A 27,377-nucleotide genomic window follows, 5' to 3' on the forward strand; every position below is an offset into this window, starting at 1 on the left:
TGGCAGACTTCACCACAATCTGATTCTTCAAATGCTGCTGTCTCCAGGGTTCCTGCCACCCCAATCTGTGACCCAGAGAGTTTCGTGCTAGCTCCCAAGCCTCACCTCAGAAACCCTCTAGGGAAATTTGCCCATGTCCCCACTTTGATTTGATTAATACAGACACATGTTATTTGAAATAAATCCACGTCAAATACTTATACCTAACTAAAACCATCATTTTGCCATCCGAAGCAACAAAACAAGTCTTTGTCCCCCTCAGCCCAAGGTGGCAGCCACTCACATTCCCTGGGAACTTTGACATTCATGCTGTGAAGGCTTGGGAGCCCCTCCCTTCCCCCAGAGCTTTCTCAGAAAGCTTGAGAGTACATAATTAAGTAAATCTGCTTTGGGACAGCTAGTCTTTCATGCTTTGTAATTCACTCCTACCTAATCTTCTCTTAGGGCTCAGGTCAGATTCCTCCTCCTCGGTGTAACATCTTCCCTGATCCTTTTCCCCATCTCAACATATTCCTCTCCCATTTCCACATATTCCTAAAGAATTTTGTCTTCTCTCTCCCTGACCTCCATCACTAACTCACCCCACCCCCAGTGGAGTGAAGGTAAACTTGAGGGTAAAAATGATATCACTTTTTTTTTCTTTCTAGCCGCAATACCTGATACTTTGTAAGCTTCTAATAAATGCTTTTACAAAATGAAATTGATTGGATTGAATTGGAATGAATGGACAAACGCCTATTCCAGAGCAGAGCTATGAACAGGGTGAATCTGCAGTCAGGATGGGATGGGACCCAGACTTTTCCTCCAGCCAAGAGGCAGCAAAGATCCAACTAGGCTCGCAGTGTGCCAGCAGAGGGAGCCCACGGCCCACACCATTTCCATGCCCTTCCGGGTAAGTGCCGACTCCCCTTTCCCCTTCCCCGCCCCCTGCACTATACTCTGACACTTTAACTTTGAAGCCTGGCAAGTGGGTGGGGGTGGGACCCACAACAAAGTAGGCCAGCCCAGCTCGGATTGGGAGGCTAGCGTTTTTAAACCTTTGCACAGTGAGAAGGTCGTCAGTTTCTTGAGTGGGATATGTTCAGAACTCTCTTGCAGACTACCTGCTTTCAGAACTTGAAATCTGTCAACATGAGCTACGCGGCTGCTGCAACTTCCAGAAGCAATCAGCGGCTGTTTCAGGACAAAGTAGCCGTGGTGACTGCCTCTACTAATGGGTGAGTGTCTGCCCAGCAAATCCCCGAAAACCCAAGACCGGAAGAGCTGCGTCCTCCTCCTAAGAGCCTGCAGAGAATGGTCTTTAAACTGTGGTTTATAGAAGGGAGTAACTTACCAGGCTGGAGGGGGAATGTTATTAAATGAAAGTAGTAACAATGTTATTAAATGAATGTAGTGGGACTGGAATTCAGAGCTCGCCTGAGTCTGGATCCGGTCTGGTTCCTCTATGCCCCATCTGCCTATCAGAGGACAGTGATTCTGAGCCTTCCCCTCCTCTTTTCCCCTTTTACCTAATTAACTGTCACTCAGTTTCTTGGACCTTCACTCTTCTGCCAAAGACCTCTCCTGTTTTCACACATCTTTTGCTTCTACTCCGTGAGAGAAAGTAGGGCCTGTCTCACGTTCCTCTTGGTCTCTTCACCACCTAGCTCTGTGTAGGGATTTAATACACGTGGTAGGGACTTAACTAGTTGTTAAATGTTGTCAATTAGTCTGTCCCATACACATAACCCACTGCAAACTCTGTGAACCAAATTCTATCCCTAGACTCAACTTTTCATGCTGCCGCTTTCCATTACAATCTCTTGATACCTCAAACTTACGGGTAGCTTAGGTGATGTAGTATTGTTGGAATTGAAATCAGCAAAATCTGAATTCAAAAACTGCCTAAGGTACTAAGTGTGTGACTCTGGATAAGGCATTTAATTTCTGTCATCCTCACTTTTCCTACTTGTAAAATGGGTAATAATATCTATCTCACAAGACTGTTGTGAAGTGATAACATAGAATTAATGCAAACCTTAAGATGCTATATAAAATGCTAATTACTAATTTTTTTTTATTATAGCCTTTCCACATCTGCCCTTTCTTACCACCCCTAGGATAAGTAAATAATTTGTCTCCTTAAAATAACTAACTAGTGCCAACACCGTACTTCTGTGTTGCTCTGAAGGAGCCAAGTCAAGAAATTCAAATACCCTAGGCAAGGTTTGAAAATTGTACAACCTGCAGGGTACTATCCTCCAGAAACAACAAACCTTTCCTTTAACAACAAATTTAAAATATGTGCATATGTATTATTATTATTAATACATTTATTAATTATATATTGCATTTTATTAATCTCAATGCAAGTTTTATTTATATTATATTAATATAACTTATTAATTGATATTAATTAATATCTAAAACAGTCCCACACTGTAACATCAAGTCACCTACTTTGCCTAACCCTAGTATAGGATACTTACACTTCTTTGCCACTCTCCCCTCCCCTTCCTGTGTTAATGACCGGAGTTGCCCCATTGTTATGCTCCAACTTAGGGAGAGGGCTGCTCTCCTCCCTATGTTTCCAAACTATCAAATGCAACTTCTGTCCTCCTAGGGCTGTGGATAACACTGGAATGGGCCCTAGCAGGGCCTTTGTCAGTAGCTAATTGCAGGAGGCAGTAAAACGAGATGCTGTTGTTCACCAGGACAAATGCAGGGGACTTTGGTTGTGATAAGACAAGATGAGGTTACCTACTCATCCAAGTACAGGGAGTACTATGAGTCCTAGTAAACAGAATGTGGGGAACTTGTGTCATTCTATATGTTTCCATTTTTTATTTTTGACAAATTCAAAGCGTAAACATCCCCTTTTAGAGAGTCTAATCAGTGACTAAAGAATCAACATTCTTCTGGGAGGAGATAGCCGTGTCTTTTCCTGTTAAGTATCCATCCCAATTTACCTCCTTCAGTCAACCAGTCCCCTGATGCTGCTTGGTACTATTTTGCTTTTACAACAATAAAGCACTTCCCTTTGAGAAACCAGTCCAGTCCCCTGGTGATTCTTATCTAGCAAATCTGCTCTCCCAAGTCAGTATCAGAGTTTAGTTGAAAGCTGACTACATCTACAATTGGGATTTAATGGATAAAATAAGCACTATGAGGTTATTGAGAGAAGTCTGAGAAAAGTGAAGATATACATATATCTGTCTAATTGGCCAGCCTTTGATGCTATTTGTTGGTCAGCACATGAGATCATGAAATGCCAAGTGGAGTTCCCAGAAGCGGTGACTTGTCTGTGGTGGTGCAGAGTTCCTTCTACTTTCCTTCTATGAATTATGTTTATGCCATGAAACCACTGTGAGAGGGATTCGGGATCCTTTGTGGATGGGATGTTATCTGAATATCTATGTGGATCTTCCACAAATCTTAAGCATGCCCAGAGACCATCTAAAAAGGAATCTAGATGGTGATGATAGATGTCACAGATTTAGCCTGAAAGCTGTGTACCACATCTTTAGCTACTGAGCTCAGTCCTCCATTCTCCATTCCCATACAAGTACCTTTCATCAGAAATAGAGAAATGATATATAAAGTTTATTCTGTATAGAATAGAGATTCTTAGCTTTTTTGTATCATGGATCCTTTGACAGTCTGGCAAAGCCCATAGACCCCTTCTCAAAATTATGTTTTTCAAATAATTAAGAGAAATGCTCAATTTTAGTTCTAGGTTAGAAATAAAGTCGTACTTTTTCCTTTTTTATCCTTTTTTCCCCCATCAGTTCACATATTTCCTGTAATCTATCCATGGATGACTTAGACAGTACATGGACCCCTGTTTAAGAATCCCTGATGTAGAAAGAAAGGGATCCCTGAAGGGCAGGACTTAACCCCAACAAATGAATGACACTTCAGATTAGCTCAGAAGATATTTGGAGGAAAGGAGGTCTATGTGTAATTTCATCAAATCACACCAAAAATCTCATTGTTAGTCAATGCTCTACTCTCAACTTACTGCCTCTTGCCTTAATCCTTCTAGCTCCTATAAGCTATGGGTCCACTCTCTGGGAAGGATCCAAGGAAATATACTTCTAGTTCTTATCTCAGGCTCGTGTTGGGGCAAAGCCAAGAGACTTGGTTGGGTTGCGTTGGAACAACAATAGCATCTTCCCATCTCTACCCCAGGATTGGGTTTGCTATCGCCCAGCGTCTGGCCCGAGATGGGGCCCATGTTATCATAAGCAGCCGAAAGCAGCAGAATGTGGATCGAGCTGTGGCAGAGCTCCAGAAGGAGGGACTGAGTGTGACGGGCACCGTATGCCATGTGTCAAAGGCAGAGGATCGCAAACGACTGGTAGCCACGGTGAGCAGCAGGGACACAAGGCCAACAGTAGGGGGAAAGGATCCCTTTTAAGTCCAACTTAAGTATTACTGTCCTATGTATGACCAAGGTGTAAGAACTAATGATTAGCCCAATTATCTTCCTCTCATATGAAAGAGTACTTGTTTGCATACTGTTTTTCATCAATTAGTCAAAAAGTATCCAAAGGCCTCATAGTCCTAGTTACTTTCCCATAGATTCATATTTAATTAGAACTTATTGGAGCCTTAGAGACCATATAATCTAAGAATGTCAAACTCAAATAAAATGTGGGCCTCTAAACCATACATAAAGACCCCTGTGGGCTGGATATTGATTTAGTTCTAAAAAGTAATTTTATCCAAAGTTTATTGTAATTTTCTTTATTTTGCTAAATATTTCCAATTATAGTTTACTTGGGTTCAGGCTACATAAGGAAGCATAGCGTGTCAAGTTCTTGACACCTCTGATCTAATCCAACTCCCTTTTTTTAAAAGATGCAGAAACTGGAACCCTGAGAAGTTAAATGATTTATACAAGTACTCATAATTACTGAAGATTTAAGGGATACAACCCAGGTGTCTTAACTCCCAGTCTACTATATTGTTGTTGTTGAGTTGTGTCCCCAAGGGCCTAGTAATATCCATGTGGGTTTTTTGTGGCAAAGATATTGGAGTGGTTGGCCATTTCCTTCTCCAGTGGACTAAGGCCAACCGGTTAAATGATTTGGTCAAAGTCATATAGTTATAAGTATCTGAAGGGCAGGACTTAATCCCAACAAATGAATGACACTTCATATTGGCTCAGAAGATATTTGAAGGAAAGGAGATATTTGATTCTGAACTCAGGTCTTCCTAATTCCAGGCCTAGCACTCTCTCCCCTGAGCCCCCTAGATGCCTAGCCTACTGTAAACCATGTAGTAAATGCAGGAAACATCTTCAGGATGACTTGTCCTAACCCAGAAAATCCAGACTTTAGATCTGCTTTGGAGCAGTTACCTGATTCCTGGGGGGTAGAAAGTAAGTGAGGAAATAGGCAAATTTTCTGTGTTGGCTTTTAAAAAATATATTTGAAGAACTCAAACTTTGTGTCAATATTATTGACACAACCTACCTTTTGCTTTATTATATATTTAAAAGAAATAGCAAATTATATATATATATAATAGACTTGCAGTTTCATGTGCAATCATCTTTTTTATTTTTTGTTATGAAAATGCTTGTTTTATTTCATAAATTTAAAATAAAAATACATATCTTTAAAAGAACAACAAAATAAAAATACATATCTTTAAAAGAACAACAACAACAAAAAAAAGATCTCTCAACTTTAAAATTGGAACCCCTAGTCACAGAAATCAAAAGAGGGTAGTTTCTCCTCTTCTTCCCACCCCCAACATAGATTTATTTTCCAAGGGAGAAAAGGCTTATTGAACTTTGACTATTTACATTCTGCCATTATATGTCATGTTAGCAAAGGGGTAGACCCCAGGACCCATTATAATACTGTCTTACTTTGAGTCTCTAGAGTGAAGTATCTAAGCCAGTATCAGATTTGGTTTGGTAGTTAGACAAGTGGTTCCCATTTAGTGGAACTCTAAAGAGTTTATAAATATGATCTAAGGGATTTGTGCTAAAATTTTTTAACAAAATCTTGAATAATAAATAATTACAGAATATATGACAAGTATATTAAAATACCATAGGCATTCACAATGTGTTTTGTTGTTATTGTTGAAAGGAGTTTGCAGAAGAAAAAACCCATGATTTCCAACCACAGTTGGAAAACCATCCAGTTATGGGATAGAATATGGGACATGCGGCAGGATGCCTTCTTTCAGCTCTCCTCTGAGAGAACATTTCCTCCCTAGAGTAAAATGTAGCACCTAACAAATTAGAAAGACAAAACAGTTAATGAGAGGATTCTTGAAGGAGAAACTTGGATTATTATTTAAAGGAATGAAAGAAATACAATTTGATAGAATGGAAAAGTGTCACAGATATGGACCATTTGGGCAAAAGCACGAGATGAAGAACCAGATATGTGCAACCCAAACTTTGGCTGTAGAAAGATGGGGGATAAAATGAAATGAAAGGAGATACAGACTTTAACTAGTCAGAGAACACTTTTGCAGACACGTGCCAAAAGTGTTGGTAGTTGATTCTGAGGATATTGAGAAGCCACTAAAGGTTTGTGTGTATGTATGGTGACAGGCTACAGTTTGTATACTATTTACTATCACAGTTTAAGAAAATGCCCCAGGGCCTGCTCCTTTCACCATAATGATCTTTGCCTACAAAAATATATATATCTGATAATCTTAAATTTTTCTGTAGTCCTAGATCAACCAACTAATCAACAAACAATTATTCAGTATTTTATTGTATTCTTGGGATACAAAGAAAAAGTAAAAATTATTCTTGCCCTCAAGGAACTTACATTCTAATGTGGGATACAAGTCCCTAAAAAAGTATTTATTGTGGGGAGGACATGAATGGTAATTTTAGTGGAAATGGAGCTTGAGACTGTTAGAATGAGTTGGGAATTTGATCAGAATCTTGAAGGAAATCAGAAATAATGAAGGAAAAGGTGAAGAAGTATCTAAGGCTGAATTTGAACTCAGATCTTTTTAACTTTAGGTTCAATGTTCTATCATGTCATCTAACTGCTCATAGTAATAAGAAATATTACATATACGTATTAAAATATACCATCAATGATACATATAAATATAATATAATAATTATATATAAATATTAATAATTGACATTTATATGACACTTTAAAGTTTGCAGAGTACATACATTGTATCATTTAAGCTTAGCAACAACCCTGAGGTGTATATTAGTAATGGGTATATTTATGTCCATTTTAAACATCAGGCAACTGAAACTCTCAGATCAGTTCAGTGATTTCCCTATAGTCATGGAGCTAAATTATAATTGCCAAAAAAGAAGTTTGCACCAAGATCCTTATTCCAAATTGAACATGCTGTTTACTTTACCTCTTTGCCTACTTTTTTGTTACTTAGCACTGTTCTAGACATTGTTGCAGGCAGCAAATCAGCACACAGACAAAGCACTGGGCCTAGAATCAAGAAGACCTGAATTCATTTTTGGCCTCAGATAGTTATTAGCTTTGTATATATGCCTCAGTTTCCTGAACTGTAAGATGGAAATAATAATGCTCCCTACTTTGCAAGGTATTTGTGAGGATCAAATGAAATAATATTTGTAAAGCACTTAGCACAGTGCCTACCTAGCACATAGTAGATATATATAAATATATAAATGCTTATTTCCTTCCTTCCCTGCCCTCCTACCTCCCAGGTACTATTAGGCTATAAAGAAGAGTACATGACCCTACTTGCATGAAGGAGACTATTCTAAAATAATTTCAAAAACCACATTATATAATTAAGTGCTAAATTTTGGGGTATGGTCTATAAGAGCTGTAATTGTTCAAAGGGAAAGTTGAAGAGAAGAGTAAAACACAAAATATTATTTGTGACATTTGCTATCACTTCATAGATTTGTGTTCCCAAGGCTGGTCCTCCAATGGTTTTTGTTTTCTGAGTACTATATTTATGTAATTGCCAACAAGTGGCTAGTGGCAAACTGTCCAAAAAGTTAAATTTCCCATCTCAGTAGCTTATTAAGGATAAATCAGTATTCTTTCATTAATATATACTTTTTTTCTATAAAAGATAAATTTTAGGAAAACTAGAAAATAGTTATTAATTGCTATATTTTACAATGCTATATAATTTCGAACTGAGCTAAATTTAATGGGGATCATAAATTTAGAGATGGAAAGGACCTCCAAGACCATCAAGTACAGCTTCTCATTTTTATAAATGAGGAAACTGAAGTACAGAAATGTTAACTCTCTTGCTAGAAGTCATACAGCTTATGTGTCTAAGATCTAAGATCTTCCTACTGCCAGTGCAATTACCTATTGTGTCCTGCCTTGGTCTCCAGAGAGAATATGCTCTAGCTCAGTTCCCATATAGTCTTGGTCACTCCAAGTTCTCATCCAAAAGAAAGTCTTGTGTCAACTACCACTGGGCTAAAGTCCCAAAGGCCATTAGTTGGTTAACCAATGCTTCATTGAACAACCAAACATCCTCTGGACTCTAGAATGCTAAGATGCTGAGTCACTACCTAAACCTTTTAGAAATTCACAAGTTCATGGAGATTCTAACTTTTTTCACCTAGAATGAGAAAGAACAAACAGAAGTCAATCAAGGTCCAACACCCTCTCATGGACCCCTATTGTTCCAGAAGGGAGAGGACCCCATATCTACTCCCATTTCAGCAATTTTTCACTAGTTGTCATGAACAACGGAATTACTAAATATATCAGAAAGTTTCCTCTTTACCATCCAGTTAACTGACCAGAACCAGTTCCAGAATGTCTACACATGTTCCACAGTCTATTCAAAGTACTTCCCTTACAAATGACCATGACTCCAAGAAGCAAGTTTTAATAGTTTCTATACTACAAAAGCTACAGGAAAATCAGTATAATGATTTTGTGCCTTGGGTTTCTTTGGCCCAGGTTGTAGATGTGTGTGTGTGTGTATTTCCCTTCATACAATCTTTATATGACAACACAACATCACTTTGCACAGTCCTCTTTGATTTTAATATAGTGAAACCTGTTTAGAAAGACTAATATTCTCTACAAGTGGGTTGCCTTGACAACTGGCCTTTGCATATATTGCTAATAAGCCCAAGATGCATCTGTGGGTGAATGACATGGATTGCAGTACTATTTTCCTACATACACATTCCTAGATGGGTTTTACTCCATTCACTTTAAAAAGTTCTTTTCCATAGATAGGGAGTGTGAGGGTATGGATTTATTACATTTAAATTTGATTAATGTATATATGGCTTTGTAAAATTGTGGATATTTATTGCAACAGAATATTGACTTGGAAAAGTGACATCATCTGAACAAATCGGTGCTCCAAATCCTGGTCATAAATGAAACACAGAGAAAATATCAAGGAGGCAAAGGAGAAGCTAAAAAATGTGATAATTATTAATTACTTTTTTGTAATTTCACAAAAACTAAGAAAAGTGTTAAGAGTGAGGCACTAAGAACAATGGTTAAAGGACTGGCCATGGAATTAGGAATACCTGTGTTTTAGTTGTCCCTCTAACACATATTGGCTATATGACCATGAAAAAGTCACATAACCTCTGGTTACCACAGATAACTCATTGATACAATAATATTTGGATGATGAGTAGCTGATCTCCCTTGGTGAAGGGAGTTTCCAATTGATTATCACTGATTTTACCTTTATCACTGGTTCTGACTATATTTCTTTTTCCAGGCTGTAGAACGCTACGGAGGTATTGATATTCTGGTTTCCAATGCTGCTGTCAACCCCTTCTTTGGTAAACTGGTGGATGTCAGTGAGGAGATATGGGACAAGGTAAGAAAGGATTAAAGCACCAAAGAGGTGAGCCTTAGAATTGGTCAGTTTTACCAGAGAAGATTTTAGTTCTCTTCAGAAGAAACAGCCCATCTAAAGTTCAAGAGACCAAATATTATCCTGGAAGACCCCAGTACCTCGGCATGCTCTTGTATTATACTCATCCTTCATATTATCCTCAATTTCTCCCCTTTCCATTTGTCTGTCCCTCTTCTGGGCCTACTTCCCCCAATTTGATCTTAACATCCTTCTGTAGTCTAACCCCGGTGGTCCACATCTGTCAGACATGTGTGAGAGATGTTACAAAATAAAAGAACTGTGCATTTCATCAGAGTAGGAGATTCCTTATGTAGGGAATCCTTCCACAAATGCAGGGTTGACTTAAAAGATAAGTTCTAAGAAGATACCTGAAAGACAGGCTAAGAGATTTGTTCAGAATCACATAGATAGTAAGTGTAAGAAGGTATATTTGAATCCAGATGCTTCAGGCTCCAAGCCCAACATACTATGAAATACCCCAAATGCCTCATTCAGAGGATAATATAATGGCAATGTATAATGTGCCATTCAACAAAGAGACCCACAGTTCTCCCCTTCAGTTGCCAGAAATGAACATGCTTTTTGATAATTTGTGAAATAATTATCATGTCTGGTAAGATGTTCCAATTTGTATCACTTTAGAATTATACCATTTGTAAAAATAAATAGATATAGATAGAATGAAGAAAAAAGGAAAGAAACTGTTTTTGCACTTAGGAAGGTTAGTATATTCAAGGAAAACACACAAATCTATATGTGCAATCCTCTGTGCTAGCAATATTTGCATATTATACTAATGCATATAATTTCAATAATATTTCTGCAATAAATTCTACATGCCTACTTTTCTGCAATTACAAGATTCTTAATTAAAATATTTCTGTTTGTTTAGTAGAATTAACATTCCCACCAGAATTAGGAATACTAAATTGTTCATAATCTCCCTGTAGTTTTGCTTCTTGCTCTTTCAGTGATTTTCTCACACTATAGTTGAGGTAAGCTAAAAGAAAGCACTGGTGTTTCAAAAGCATGAAATTTTGTTGTTTTTTTTTATGAACATGAACTCAGTTATAATCTTTTTTGAGATAAGGATACTAATTTAATATGCAACACCTGCTCAGGACTGTTTTGAAATCAGTTTGGGAGCTAAGCAGTTGTGCCAAATGTTCATACAATCGCAGACAAAGAGCTCGATAGGAACTTTGAGATCATCTAATCCAACCCCTTCATTTTACAGAAGAATTTCTAGAGAAATGCTAGTGGTTCCCCCAAGATTACTCCACTATTAAGTGGGAAAGCTGGGGTTTGATTCCAAATTCAATATTTCAACACTATCCTGACTATTGCATATTTTGTTTTAAATTAGTAGAACAAACATTTGTTAGGACCCATTATTCCAGTTCTCCTTCATTAGTTTCTCATAATCCTGTTTTCCAGAAAATATGGCCAGAAAAACACGAATATCCCATTTCCCCTTCCCAAAGAACATATAGGTGTGAGAAAAACCTCAGACACATGTATAAGAGCAGATGAAACCATCCCTGAGAGGTTCAGTTCTCCTGTATGAAATGGCCCCCAAGGAGTTCAACTCCATTCATTTTTATAGCATGGTACAGTGGAAAGAATGCTGAATTTGGAGTTCAAGTCCCAGGCCTTTCACTTACTACTTAGGTTAGTTACATTGGGCCAGTCACTTAAACTCTCTTCTCCATCTCTAAAATGAAGGGGCTAGACTAAATGGCTTCTGAAGTCCCTTCTAGCTTCAAGTCTAAGAACCTATAAACAAGCATCTCCAAAGTGCACAAGGCTCCATGATAGGCATTGGGGATAGACAAAGAAAGCCATCTCTTCCCTCAGGAGGCTTACAATCTACTAATCACATGATATTCCCCAGTCAGAAGGCCCCCAGAGATGCCGGTAGATTCCATGGTAGCCTTAGAGGTCGGATCTGTTCTAGTCAAACCCAGACCTTCTTGGTGATTTTGCCCTTGTCTCTGGAGATGGAAAGAAAAAGGCTATACATTTGCTTAGCTGGCCCTCGCCCCAATCCAATGACCTCTCATTCTATCTTTCTTCACACTGTATTCCCAATAATTGATTTTCCTCTCCTTGGTTCCAGATTCTGGATGTTAACGTGAAGGCCACAGCCCTGCTAATGAACATAGTAGTGCCGGAGATGGAGAAACGGGGGTACAGGAAGAGTCAAAGGGAACCTTGTGGTGGGGGAATGGGATTGAGTGAAGGATATCCCTCAAGTATTTGAGAGGAAAGGCAAATAAGGGTAGGGGGCATCTAATGTGATAATGCAATAATAGTCTCATTGTCTATTCCAGAGGTGGCTCAGTGGTGTTTGTGTCCTCCATTGCTGCCTACATGCCCTTCCAGGTAAGTCACATCTCTTATTTATAAGCCAGTTAATAGAGTTTCTGGTTCAAAGGGTATGGACATTTTCATTATTTTATTTACATAATTCCAAATTACTTTGCAAAATGGTTGTACCATTTCATAGTTCCGCCAATGATGTATCAGTATTCTTATTATGTTAAAACTCCTCCATTGAGTATTGCCATTTTTTATAATTTTTGCTGATTGGCAGGGTGTAAAGTAAAACCTCAGGGTTGATTTGCATTTTTTATTATTTTTTTAAGTTTGTCATTATTTTATAGAAATGCTGTTGATTTGGGGGATTTGTTTTGTATACCACAACTTTGCTGAATCTATTAATTGTCTCAGTATATTTTCATCTCTTCAGAAAATAAGGATAGTTGAATTGATACAAATTGATATAATTGATACAAAATTAATAGCTCTGATTTCTTTCTTTTCTCTTATGATGCTAGCATTTCTGGAACTATATGAAAAAATTAGTAGGGAGAGTAAGCATTCTTGCTTCACTCCTATAATGACTGAGAGAGATTCTAGTGTATCCCTTTACATATGATGCTTTCTTTTGATTTTACTTTATATGAAACATAATGCATTATACCCAGCCTCTTATATTTAATTCTGTGTGTCTTTGTTTCTTATAAGCAATATATTATTAGGTGCTAGTTTCTAAATCCATTCTTCTATCCTCTTCCATTTTATGGATAAGTTTATCCTATTGAAATTTATAGTTGATTGATAATTGTGTATTTCCCTCCATTCTATTTTCTTATACTTATCCATATCTTTTTTTTTTACCTTGCCCTCTCCTCAAGAGTCTATTTAGCTTCTGACCAGTGCCTCTAGTAATCTACTTTCCCTCTTCTTCTCACCTCCTTCTCTTAATCTCTTTTCCCTAAAAGCCATCATTCATCTATACTCTCCCCATTATTAGGCTAAGATGAATTTTCCTTCCCAGCTATGTGCTTATATTTATTCTTCCCTCCTTAAACCAGTTCAGATGAGAGTGAAGTTCACTGTATAAATTCTCTTTTATACCTCAATCATGTTAGGCAATTTTCCCCATTCTTCCTCTTCCTCTCCCTCTTCTCCCAATGCATTCCCCTTTCCCACCCTTCTATTATTCTTTTGAGATCATCCCAAAAATAAAAGAATTATACCCAGGCCTTCTGTGTAATTAGACTCCTAAGAGCCATAGTAATGATAAAATCCTATGGGCTTTAAATATAACTAAAATTGCAAATGTCTTATAAGAATATAAGAGTAATACATAAGAATATAAATAGTTTAACCTTGTTAATTCCTTTATGATTTCTCCCTCATGTTTACTTTTTTGTGCTTCTCTTAAGACCTCTGCTTAAAGTCAGTTTCTCTACTCAGATTTAGTTTTTTTTTTTTTTTAAATCAGGAATGCTTTAAAAATCTTTTTTATTTCATTAAATGTCATTTTTCCCCTTTAGGGGGTATACTAAATTTTGTTGAATAAGTTATTCTTGGCAGTAATACTAGAACCTTTTCTTCTGGAATATCATATTCCAAGCTCCAAGTTTCTTTATAGTGGTGACTGATGTGGACTACAATTCTTCAGTATTTGAATTCTTTCTTTCTGGTTGCAATTGCTCTATTCCATTCTGCAACTGAGTAATGGGCAACAGAGTTGCCACTTAGCACCTGTTTCTGTTCCCAGAGTTGGTTCAGGGTTCCCCTGGGATTTCTTTTTGCCTTTATGCTTCTAGCCCTACTGTTCAGTCTTATTCCTCTCATTATTCCTGAATTCTAGAAGGCTCTCCATAGCTACAGCCACTCCATCTGTCTTTCTAATATTGTAAAGAAGAGGGGCTCAAGTTTTAGCTTTTTTTCTTTTTACTATAAACATAGTTCTGCCTTCCTTCAATTTCTTTACCTTTATCTTTTTTTTAAGGTGGGTCTATTCCAATTAGCTCTCATCCCTGATCCCTTCCTTTTATTTGTTACCTCTTTCCCTTTAGGGTTTTACTTATTAGTTTCTTTTTATTTCCTGCTTTTATATGATTATATAGTTCTTCCCACTACCTTTCTTCTCATTTAGTCAAGTATATTCTCCCTTCTTCTCCACTTCAATTAATTCTATTCATGAGATTATTTTTGTACCCCTTTCCAGAATTAATTTCTCCCACTCTCTTCATTATCTATCCTATCTTTCTGTCTTCTCTAGACTAGTCATTCTCTGGTTCATGACCCCAATAATTATCTTGTTTTTTTCTATTCTCTCCATTCTTCATGAAATCAAAACATCTAAGGTACATATTCTAGGATTTCCCCTCTAGCCAGTTTCTGCCACTGCTTTGTAGAACTTATTCTCTAGATTTTCCTTTTCTATTGTGCCTTACTCCCAGAACAATGCCAATTCTTTTTATTTATTTATTTATTATGAATAATATAAATTTATTTATTATAAGTATTTATTATATATAATAATATATTATTATAAATAATATAATATAAATAATATTAATTTATTATAAATAATATAAATTATATTATCATATTATATTTATTATAAATAATATAAGTTATAAATATTTATTACAAATAAAATATATTTGTTACTTATTATTTAAATATTTATTATTAAAGCTTTTTATTTTCAAAACATATTCACGGATAATTTTTCAACATTGGCCCTTGTTCCAAATTTTCCCTCCTCCCGCCCACCTCCTCCACTAGATGGCAAGTAATCCAAGATGTGTTAAACATGTTTTAAAAATATATGCTAAATCTAATATATGTATATATATATTTATACAATTATTTTGCTACACAAGAAAAATCAGATCAAAAGGGAAAAAAATGAGAAAGAAACCAAAATGCAAACAAACAACAACAAAAAAAGTGAAAATGCTATATTATGATCCACACTCAGTCCCCACAGTCTCTCTCTGGGTGTGGCTTTCTTCATCACAAACAAGATCATTGGAACTGGCCTCATCTCAATAATACCAATTCTTGCAAGTATCAGAAAGGATTCTGCCCCGTATTAGGGCAAGCCACCATTCATCCATACTCTCCACATTTATCTTCCTCTCCTCCCCCTTCATTTGCCTTAAAATCTCCCTGTTAGGTCCATGTCCTTCCATAGGTGCCAGTTGCCCCTAAGAGTTCCAATTTCCTCCTTCTCAAAATAGTAGGAAGAGACTTTTCAAGCACCAAATCTGCTTGATCACACCCAGCCCAAGATCCCGTCTCCTTTCACAGAACCTCTCTCTTCACTTCTAGAAGCATTTGTCCCCAGAACCTCTTCCCACACCAAAGGATCCTTTTGATCCTTATGTGCTCTTCTCTTACTGAGACTCCAGGGGTCACTTTCCTTCATGGCCAGCCTTCATTTTGACCCAGGCACACACACAATTTTTTCTGTCCTCCTGTTACCCTCCTCCCCTTTCATGGATCTTTCCCTATTGTATTGTTACAAAAATGCTTTATTTAGTTGTAGGCAGGATGTCACTAGGTTCTGTCCATAATGCCCTCTTCGCTGTGATAGCCATCAGGCTCCCTCCTTCACTCCAGCTCCTTGTGTATGTTTAGAAAAAAAGTCTCTCATTAGTCTGCAATCTTGCTGTTTCTATTGCTGTTCTTGGCCATTGAATTCATTCATTCCTCCTGCATTTCTGTTATCTGAGGTATTCAAATAGGAAATAATCCCTTAAATGTTTCAAATGTCTCTTTATTATTTAATATTCATCTTCTTTCATTTATGATTAAACTCATATTCGTCAGATAGATTATCCTGGGATATATCCTGGGCTCCATCGAAGTTTGCAATATATTGGATTCCCTCTTGATTCTTCTAGTGGGTGAAGAATGGTCTTGTTATTCAAATTTCCTTTCCCTTGTATCTGAAAGTCTTTCTCCTGATCAATCAAGGAAACTATCTTCAGAGGGGAGATAATCAGAAAATGAACAAGTGGAGATTGAAATTACCAAAGATTTCAGAGAAGAATACTTGAACATTTCTTCCACTGTTCACACTTATCTTGGGTTTCAATTCCCTATTAGTTATTTCTATTCTGTACTTCTTAACCCAAAGACTACTTGATAATAAAAACAAACAATACATTTAAAAATTAAGCAGTTTTACCTTTTCTCCAACTGATAACATCATCCCCCTTCTTTGGTCATTTTTTCACCAATGCATTTTTTTTTTCAAAAAACATCTTTTTCCTTGTTCTTAGTTTTTCTCATCAGACTAAGTTCATGTTGTGCTTTAAGTGCCCCTTGTACTCTTCTAACAAGGATATGCCTTACTTTTGCATTTATCCTCTATTATCTTTCCTAGCTTTCATTTTCCTTACATACCTTTTTTTAAAAATCTAAATTAGTCAGGGAGTTCCCTGTGCATTCACATTGGTCTTCTTAAACAACTATGCCATCTCTTCTCCTCAGAGAAATTGGGTTATTTTTGTACCTTTAGAATTTCATTTCTGCATTTTCTATTCTTTCTCAACTATCTTCTCCTATAGAATTTAAGTATATATGCTCCTAATAATCATTCCCTAAACAGTTTTAGACTCTACTATTCAAAAGTTCAGGAAATATGCCATGTAACACCTAACTTTTACATTTTTCTTCATCACAACTGTAAAAACAAAGTTATCACTTCCTCAAAGTTCCCATCACTTAGCAACTAGTTCCTTCTTGTTGGCAAAAATAAATTCTAGGATAGTGGTTCTATTCATTGCTTCCTCCAAATTAGAAGTTTCCCCTCTTTAGGCAGAGAAAGAGCTTCCAAATAATTGGCAGATGTCTCAAGTAATTGAAATCCATCATACCATGCCTCTATATCAAGCTGGTATTATGTTTCTCATCTATTTATTCTTCTGTCCAGGTGCCAACAGTATCATTTCTGTTTTTGCCTCTGTTGATTTTAACCAGAATACTCTTCCCCTTCCTTTCCTTCTTGGATTTCCTTATCTGGACCTGTAATTTCATTTAGTACAGGAAATGCCCAGATGAAGAAATTCCCTCTATCAATGCAAATTATTGTGTTCTCTTCAACTTCTAGTCTTTTAGAGTTGTCTAGAGTGCTAAGAGTAATTTACTCATAGCCACAGAGCTATTATGAGTCAGATTCAAGACTTTAATTTGGATCTTTCTGGCTCCAAGAACAACTAACTCTCTCTATGCCATCTAGCTGCCTATTATCATCATCATCTTTCTCCTCCTGCTCCTCCTCCTTCTCCTCTTTCTCCTCCTCCTCCTCCTTTTCTTCCTTCTCTTTCTTCTCCTTCTTCTCCTTTTTCTTTTCTTTTTTCTTCTTTCCAGTTTCTTCAACTTTATTTTTTAAAATTTATCTTATTTTCATTTCACAGAACATTTTCATAACAGCACAATAAAAAAAGATGATTACACATGAAACTACAAATCTACCAAGTACTACAAATATACAACAAAGTTATCATATAAATTTATTTATTCTTTTCTTTCTTCCTTCCCCTCCCCCTAATTGCCATTAGAACAAATAGGTGTATATATGTGTGTGTATGTATACATGAAATTATTATATACATACTTCTATTTATCATTTCTTTATCTGGATACAGATAATGTCTATCTTCATATTTCCTTGATTTTTAATTTGTGTATTCATAATAATTAAAATGACATAGTTGATCCAGTCATTCATAAAACACTCTGCTGAATTTGCTCTTCCTCATTTTGTACATATCTTTCCATGCCTTTCTAAAAACATTAAGCTCATCATTTCTTACAGCACAGTAGTATTCCATCATAATCATTTATCACAACATTCCTCAAATAATGGAGATCCCTAAAACTTCCAGTTCTTTGCCACCACAAAGAAAGTTATAAACATCCCATTCACATTCAAGCCATAACTACTATCTGTGAATTTCCCTACATCTTATTTTTTACTATTTAGCTTCTCTTTTTACTCTGTCTTTTCTTCTTACCTTATCTTCTTCAAACTCTCACCTCTCACTTCACACATTCTTCCAAGTGTCTCCCCATCCTCTTTCTCTCTCTCTCCTATCCCCCAATTTCAATCCCCACATCCCTCCAAAAGTTCCTCCTTCTTCTCACCCCCATCCAAATCCCAATTTATACACCTCTTCTTCTTTTTCTTCTTCTTAACAGTTTCTTCACCAACCCTTTCTCCCAATTTTCTCACCTCTCTGTATGTTCAGAAGACTTCTAAAATCTTCCAGATGTACACATTGTTTCATCTTCAGCCAAAATGAGAATAAGTTCCATTATCACCTGCCCTTCTCCCCCACTTGCTTTCTCTGTTTAAGTCCTTTCTTTCACACCTCATTTTTATAATATAATTGCTTTTCTTTATTTCCTCCTATCCAGTTTTGTTTTATGGAATCACTTCATTGCACAACTTAGCCTCAAACCTTCTTTCAAATTACTTTAGGAATAAAGATCGTTTTAAGAATACTGATAAGATTTTCATTTATATGCATTTACATATACGTATATGTATACATATTTATGTATGTAAAGGAAGCAGTTTAATGTTAATAACTGCCTTATAATTAGTGTCCCAATTTTCCCATATCTTCTCCAATATTTATCATTTTTCTTTTCTTTCATATTAGCCAATCTAATAGGTGTGAGATGGTACCTCAGAGTTGTTTTAATTTGCATTTCTTTAATCAATAGAGGTTTAGAGCATATAAAAATCTAAAATGATTATAAATAGCTTTGATTTCTTTATTTGAAAACTGCCTCTTCACAAAATAACTGTATGAATATGTATGCATATATTGTATTTAATTTATACTTTAACATGTATTGGTCAACCTGCCATCTGGGGGAGGGGGTGGGAGGAGGGAAAAAGTTGGAACAGAAGGTTTAAAAATTGTTTTCCAAACCTCTTTGCTTTCCTTTTAATCTTGATTAAGTTGGTTTTGTTTGTACTAAACCATTTAATTTAAAGTAATCAAAACTACCCATTTTACTTTTCATAAATTCTCTCTTATTTAGTTATAAATTCCTCCTTTCTCCATAGATCTGACAGGTAACTATTCCTTCCTCTCTCTCTTTTTTTTATTATATATATTTTTATAATATTATCCCTTGTATTCATTTTTCCAAATTATCCCCCCTCCTTCTACTCCCTCCCCCCGATGACAGGTAATCCCATACATTTTACATGTGTTACAATATAACCTAGATACAATATATGTGTGTAAATACCATTTTCTTGTTGCACATTAATTATTAGCTTCCGAAGGTATAAGTAACCTGGGTAGATAGACAGTAGTGCTAACAATTTACATTCACTTCCCAGTGTTCCTTCTCTGGGTGTAGTTATTTCTGTCCATCATTGATCAACTGGAAGTGAGTTGGATCTTCTTTATATTGAAGATATCCACTTCCATCAGAATACATCCTCATACAGTATTGTTGTACAGTGATCTTCTGGTTCTGCTCATTTCACTCAGCAACAGTTGATTTAAGTCTCTCCAAGCCTCTCTATATTCTTCCTGCTGGTCATTTCTTACAGAGCAATAATATTCCATAACCTTCATATACCATAATTTACCCAACCATTCTCCAACTGATGGACATCCATTCATCTTCCAGTTTCTAGCCACAACAAAAAAAGTTGCCACAAACATTTTGGCACATACAGGTCTCTTTCCCTTCTTTAGTATTTCTTTGGGATATAAGCCCAGTAGTAGTACTGCTGGGTCAAAGGGTATGCACAGTTTGATAACTTTTTGGGCATAGTTCCAAATTGCTCTCCAGAATGGCTGGATTCTTTCACAACTCCACCAACAATGCATCAGTGTCCCAGTTTTCCCATATCCCCTCCAACATTCATCATTATTTGTTCCTGTCATCTTAGCCAATCTGACAGGTGTGTAGTGGTATCTCAGAGTTGTCTTAATTTGCATTTCTCTGATCAGTAGTGATTTGGAACACTCTTTCATATGAGCGGATATAGTTTCAATTTCATCATCTGAGAATTGTCTGTTCATATCCTTTGACCATTTATCAATTGGAGAATGGTTCGGTTTCTTATAAATTAGGGTCAGTTCTCTATATATTTTGGAAATGAGACCTTTGTCAGAACCTTTACTTTTAAAAATATTTTCCCAATTTGTTACTTCCCTTCTAATCTTGTTTGCATTAGTATTGTTTGTACAGAAACTTTTTAGTTTGATGTAATCAAAATCTTCTATTTTGTGATCAATAATGATCTCTCATTCTCCTCTGGTCATAAATTCCTTCCTCCTCCACAAGTCTGAGAGGTAGACTATCCTCTGTTCCTCTACTCTATTTATTATCTCCCTCTTTATGCCTAAATCATGGACCCATTTTGATCTTATCTTGGTATATGGTGTTAAGTGTGGATCCATATCTAATTTCTGCCATATTAATTTCCAGTTTTCCCAACAGTTTTTTCCAAATAATGAATTTTTATCCCTAATGTTGGTATCTTTGGGTTTGTCAAAGATTAGATTGTTATAGATGTACCCTTTTTTGTCCTTTGTATCTAATCTGTTCCACTGATCTACCGGTCTATTTCTTAGCCAATACCAAATGGTTTTGGTGACTGCTGCTATATAATATAGCTTTAGATCAGGTACACTTAGACCACCTTCCTCTGAGTTTTTTTTCATTAGTTCCCTTGCAATTCTCGACCTTTTATTCTTCCATATGAATTTTGTTGTTATTTTTTCTAGGTCATTGAAATAGTTTCTTGGAAGTCTGATTGGTATAGCACTAAATAAATAGATTAGTTTGGGGAGTATTGTCATCTTTATTATATTCGCTAGGCCTATCCAAGAGTACTGAATGTCTTTCCAATTATTTAAATCTGACTTTATTTTTGTGGCAAGTGTTTTGTAATTTTTCTCATATAATTCCTGACTTTTCTTTGGTAGATGGATTCCCAAATACTTTATACTCTCAACATTTGTTTGTATTCCTTCCTCTCTTAATGTGCTGATGGTATCACCTTTTATGTCTAAATCATGTTCCACTTTCACCTTATTTCGGTATATGATGTGAGATATTGGTCTATGCCTAGTTTCTGCCAAACTATTTTATAGCTTTCCCAGCAATTTTTAAAATAAGTGAATTCTTATCCCAGAAGTTGGAGTTTTTAGATTTATCAAGTGGTAAATTACTATAGTCACTTTTACTACTATGTTTTAAATACCTAATCTATTTCTAGATCTACTACACTATTTCTTAGTCAGTACCACATAGTTTTTATGATTACTGTTTTATAATATAGTTTGAGATCCCGTATGTCCAGGCCACCTTCCTTTGCATTTTTTCATTTATTCCCTCCATATTCTTGATCTTTTGCTTTTCCAGATGAATTTTATTTTTAGTTTTTCTAGCTCAATATGGTAGGTTTGATTGATATGGCACTTAATAAGTAAATTAATGTAGGTGGAATTGTTATTTTTGTTATATTAACTGAAGTGTTTTGTATGAAGTCTTTTGTAATTGGGTTCATATAATTCTTAGGTTTGTCTTGGCAAGTAGACTCCCAGATATTTTATATTGTCTACAATTATTTTAAATGGAATTTCTTTTTCTATCTCTTGCTACTGGGTTTTGTTGGTTATATATATATATATATATATATACACACACATATATGTATATGTATATATATAAATGCTAATGATTTATGTGGGTTTATGTTATATAATGCAACTTTATTAAAGTTCTTAATGCAAGAAGTTTTTCAGTTGTTTCTCTAGGATTTTTTAAGTATATCATTATGTCATCTGCAAAGAGTAATAGTTTTGTTTCCTCACTGCCTATTCTAATTCCTTCAATTTATTTTTTCTTCTCTTACTGCTAAAGCTAACCTTTCTAGTACAATATTGAATAATAGAGGTGATAATGGGCAACCTAATTTCACCTTGCTGTCATTGGAAAGGCTTCTAGCTTTTCCCATTACAGATAATGCTTGTTGATGATTTTAAATAGATATTATTTATAATTTTAAAGAAAGTTCTATTTATTCCTATGCTCTCTAGTGATTTGAATAGGAGTAGATGTATTTTGTCAAAAGCTTTTTATCCATCTATTGAGATAATCATATGATTTCTGTTAATTTTGTTATGGATATGGTCAATTATGCTAATATTTTTCCTAATATTGGACAGCCCTGAATTCCTGGTATAAATCCCACCTGGTCATAGTGTATGATCCTGGTAACAAATTGTTATCATCTCTTTGCTAATATTTTATTCAATTTTTTACATCAATATTTGTCAGGGAAATTTGTCTGTAACTTTCTTTGTACATTTTGGCTCTTTCTGATATAGGCATCATCATATTTTGGTCATAAAACGAATGTGGTAGGACTCCTTCTTTGCCTGTTTTTCCAAATAGTTTGTATAGCATTGAAATTAATTGTTCTTAAAATTCACTTGTACATCCATCTGGTCCTGGAGACTTTTTCTTAGGGAGTTTCTTGACGGTTTGTTCATTTTCTTTTTTTAAAGTGGGGTTATTTATGTATTTTATTTTCTCTTGTAAATCTGGGCAATTAATATTTTTGTAAATATTCATTCATTTCACTTAGATTTTCAGATTTATTGGTATGCAGTTGGGCAAAATAGCTCCTAATTAGTGACTTAATTTTCTCTTTTCATTTTTGATACTGGTAATTTGGTTTTCTTCTTCCTGATTTAATCAAATTCATCAAAGGTTTATCTATTTGGTTTTTTTTTCATAAAACCAGTTCTTAATTTTATTTATTGATTCAATAGTTTTCTTATTTTCACTTTTATTAATCACTCTTGATATTTGGAATTTCTAATTTGGTATTTAAGTGGGGATTTTTAATTTATTATTTTTCTAACTTTTAAAATTCCATGCCCATTTTCCTCAATTTCAATCATGTAAGCATTTAGAGATATAAAAGCTATAATATATAGATTATGCATTAATCTATATTAATTTTAACCTATCTTTCCATGGCCTGTTATTACATATAATTTTTATTACATTATGATCTAAAAAAGGACGCATCTAATATTCCTGCCTTTCTGCTTTTGAATATGAGCTTTTTAATTTCCTGATATATAGTCATTTTTTGTAGATACCATATCCCACTAAAAAAAAAGTTATATTCCTTTCTATCCACATTCAGTTTTCCCCAGAAGTCAATCACATCTAACTTTTCTAAAATCTATCACCTCCTTAATTTCTTGTTTGGTGAAATTCCAAGAGGCCATGAGTGAGGTAAAAGTTGAGGTGAAAATTATTAAAAACGAATCCGATTTTTTACAGAGCTACCCTCCAGGATGTTGATTCAGTGGAGTATGCCTGGAAGTGTCTATACTTCCCTCAAGCCAAATCTCAGCCTCTAGACGTGTTGTCTTTTCAGAGGTCCTCTCAAGTAATTTTCAGAGGACAATTATTTTGCCACTTTGTTTTGGCTGTTCTCCATTCATTTTTTTTTTCATTTTGTGATTTTCTATCTGTGGAGGAAATCTGAAAAGCCTGGAAATTTCTGATCTCTTCCACCAATTTCCCCAAATGCCACTACTATAACTTCTTAATATTCAATATTTTACCATCTCCACTACCCCTTTTACCTATCCTGGTCCTTTTGGGTAAGATAAGATCCACCAGCCCCTTATTTCAGTCATGAGTCCTATCCCAGCAAGTCTCAGTGATTTTATATTGTGTTAAAAGAGGTTTTAAAGATTTCATCCACCCCTTCACTCAGAAAACTCAGAAATGAATAGAAATTAAGAAAAAAAACTCAAATTTTTCCTTTCCATTCTTCCAGGCTCTGGGTCCCTATAATGTCAGCAAAACAGCCCTGCTGGCACTCACCAAAAATTTTGCTTTTGAGTTGCAACCAGTGGGCATTAGGGTGAACTGCCTGGCACCAGGTATCATCAAGACCAATTTCAGCTCTTTGGTAAGAATGGGTAAAATAGAAAGGGAAGGGGGTTCAGGAATCCCTACTGAAGTTCTTCCTCCTTTCCAAAGAGATCTTCTTATGAGAATGGGGGCAGGAAAGCCAATCTATTTCTTAAGTTCTCTAATATCTTATCTAATACCTTGGACTTCCTGATATACCCTTGCTATATCATCCATCCTCCACCTCTCTTTTGTGATATATGGGATGAAAACAGAGATCAAAGCCTCCAGTCCCATCTCTTTTATGTCCCCTTCAAGGATTACACATACAACTCTTCTTGTCTCCAATGGAATGACTAGCTAGAAACTGATCAGAAGAGGAGAATGTAAAATAAGAGAGCAGAAGAAGCCTAGAGGAATAAGTAGGAAAGGGGAGGAAAAGGATGAGATGATATTACACCTGGTTTCTAATTCTAAATCAGTTTGATAAAAACCAAAGCCACTCCTTTTCCTCAATGTCATGTCACTGTCTCCCCTTTCCCAACAGTTCTGGAAAGATAAGGATGCTGAGATCCAGACGAAGAATAACCTGAATATAAGCAGGTAAGAGAGTAGATGTGTGAGGAAGGAGAAGTGTTGCAAGGGGCTAGTTACCCAGACAACCCAGATGTATCACAACCTCTCAAAAAAGTGGTGATACTATCTCCCTACAGCAGAACACATCATTAATGTGTCATTAATACACAAACATTTAAAGGATTTTTCGGCCATTACAAACAGACATGGAGTAGGTGTTTTAGTAAATCTTGAATAAATACTTTGTCATGATTATTTCCATTATGTCATGATTTATTCCAATTTTTATTATATTTAGTTATATTCTGTATATATATATATATATATATATACACATATACATATATATGTATATATAGTTTATTCTCTCTCCCACTAAATTGTAAAATCCTTAAAAGCAGGAATCATATCTCATGTATCTTGGCTTTTTTTCTTGCCTTCTACAAAACTTGATGCATAATAAGCAGTTAAGAAATGTTTGTTGAATTAATATTGAATGAAACATTTGGGGAGTAAATAAACATTAATGATGATGCTTATTGGTGTGTCAGACTCTAAACAATAATTAGGTTTCTGAAAAAAAATTGCCTATAAACTAACTTGAAGTAAATCAAAATACATTTTGAGAGTATTTAAAGGAAGCTCTTGGCATGATCTTTAGTGAAGGGAAGGAGCCTTTATAATAACAATTATCACCGCCCCTTATTTATAGGGACAGGTAGGTGGCACAGTGGATAGAGTGCTGGGCTTGGAGTCAGGAAGACTCATCTTCAATAAGTTCAAATTTGGCCTCAGATACTTACTAGCTTTGTGACCCTGAGCAAATCACTTAACCCTTTTTATCTCAGTTTCCTCATCTGTAAAAATTAGCTGGACAAGTTAAAAGAAAAAAGAAAAGCCCAAATAGGGTCATGAGTCAGAAATGACTGAGAAAAGACTAAACAACAAAAATTTAGCCTTTTTTTATATTGAGTGTCCTTTTAAAGCAGGGCATATTTGTAATTCAATACCATCATTTTATAACAGCAAGGCAGTGATATATAAAATAAAATGTCAGCCTTAAAGTCAAGAAAATATGAGTTCAAATGCCATCTCTATACCATATTGACTGGCTTGCCTCTGAGCAAGAACTGTAACCTTTCAATTAGCTAAGCAATTTTCCATGTGTTTATAAGTTACAGAGTTATAATGAAGAATGCTAGTCTTCATTAATAGAGGGGATTTCCATCCTTGAGTCTTAACAAAATCCACATCATTTTATGATATTACTCCTATAATTCCTCAACACCTTATGATTTAATCAGTCTGGGTTTACCTTCCAGTAATTCCTTTTGCAATTCCTTTGTGACATAGGAGGTGGTCTTTGAGAGTTGCTGTGACCAAAATATTCATCACTTTGGGGCCAATCTGTTAATGAGTCTGAATTTAGCTAGACTGGTTCTCAGAGGACAGATGTACCGTCTGCCACCTAATCTGTACTTGAATCCTATTCCAGTTTGTTAAGACCTCCTGGAGTTTGTATTCCTTTTAAAGAACTCAGGGTCATCAGGATGAGGAATATACTTTAGTAGAACTATTATTATTTCATAAACATATGAAAGATCTTATTTCATCAATATTCCTTCTTTCCACCAAAGAAGATGGCCACCTGTCCATATAATTTGATATATAAATCCTAGGAAGTTGCTAGAAGCAAAGACAGATTATCTCTTAGTCAGTGTTAAGGGTCAGAGGTTGGTTTTGAACCTAGACTTCCAAACTACATGTCTACACATATGACATTGCCTTCAGTAAATAGTAGAAGCATTGTATCTCTTAAAGCCACTTATTTACAAAACCCTTCATTTACAGATTAGGGAGAGAAGGCAGAGGAGGCTGGTACCTAAAAGTGTGTATTTGCCACCCGTTAACAAACAAACATTACTTGCTTTGGGCAGTTGACTAGAAATATTTGGGTCAAGGCACCCAAGCCAATTGATTGTATCCATTTCGCCTATTCTCTCTAAGGATTATTGTGAGGCTCCAGTAAGATTATGTAAGGCGCGCTAATAAGTGAACTGTCATGATTCTTACTGTTTCCCAGGCTGGGGGAGCCTCACGAATGTGCCGGCATTGTGTCCTTCCTGTGTTCACCGGACGCTAGCTACATCACGGGAGAAACAATAGTAGTGGCTGGAGGAGCCCCTTCCCGCCTTTGATCAGCCTGGGAAAGCACCCCAGCAGCTCTTGTAATGAGGAGAAGGCTGAAGACTGGACACTCATCCCCTCCAACCTCGTCCATCACGCTGATTTCCCTGGATTTAAAAACAAAATCTTTTCATGAATCAGCAGCTAATAATTTCTGTTTGCCACATATGGCAAAAAACGCCATCCCTAAGAAAATGTGCCCTGGGACAGACGTTACGATCTAAGGGGGAACTGATTGTTCACTTTTCTACGCCAAATCTACTTTTTACAAAACTACATCCAGTTAGGAGGGAGGAGGATTGAGAGTAGGCCCAGGCCAGGGGAGTGAAGAGATTTAGAAACACTGGAGATAGGAGGGAAATGCCTGGGGAGATAATTGGGGCAAGGGACAAATCTCTGATTTCTGTGCCATTAAAAATAAAATTAACTTGCAAATAACATGCAAATGATCCTGTTGAGTTTTTATCGGGTTGATTTGTCATTTGGAGAATAAAGGGAAAGAATGGCAGCTTTTTCCCCCCTGGACAGTGTTAAGGTTA

General features: G+C 35.9%; 1 protein-coding gene across 1 annotated transcript; it reads left to right on the forward strand.

Annotated features, from left to right (window-relative positions):
* The first annotated feature begins 941 nt into the window (after positions 1 to 941).
* Positions 942 to 27,276, forward strand: LOC141557918 (dehydrogenase/reductase SDR family member 4-like). Its single transcript, XM_074294307.1, has 8 exons — positions 942 to 1,217; positions 4,171 to 4,348; positions 9,694 to 9,795; positions 11,954 to 12,024; positions 12,168 to 12,219; positions 23,999 to 24,133; positions 24,623 to 24,678; positions 26,735 to 27,276. Exons 1-8 carry the CDS (start codon positions 1,078 to 1,080, stop codon positions 26,847 to 26,849), a joined length of 849 nt encoding a protein of 282 aa, XP_074150408.1. The 5' UTR covers positions 942 to 1,077; the 3' UTR covers positions 26,850 to 27,276.
* Positions 27,277 to 27,377: the final 101 nt, after the last annotated feature.

This window comes from Sminthopsis crassicaudata, chromosome 2 (assembly GCF_048593235.1).
Source record: "Sminthopsis crassicaudata isolate SCR6 chromosome 2, ASM4859323v1, whole genome shotgun sequence".
Classification (NCBI taxonomy): domain Eukaryota; kingdom Metazoa; phylum Chordata; class Mammalia; order Dasyuromorphia; family Dasyuridae; genus Sminthopsis; species Sminthopsis crassicaudata.

Bases quoted from the DNA above. Each gene is read 5' to 3' on its own strand.
- LOC141557918 (XM_074294307.1), top strand. From the start codon at position 1,078: ATGTTCAGAACTCTCTTGCAGACTACCTGCTTTCAGAACTTGAAATCT. The intron at 4,349-9,693 runs GTGAGCAGCAGG...TTCTTTTTCCAG, and splicing joins GCAAACGACTGGTAGCCACG to GCTGTAGAACGCTACGGAGG. The intron at 24,679-26,734 runs GTAAGAGAGTAG...ACTGTTTCCCAG, and splicing joins AATAACCTGAATATAAGCAG to GCTGGGGGAGCCTCACGAAT.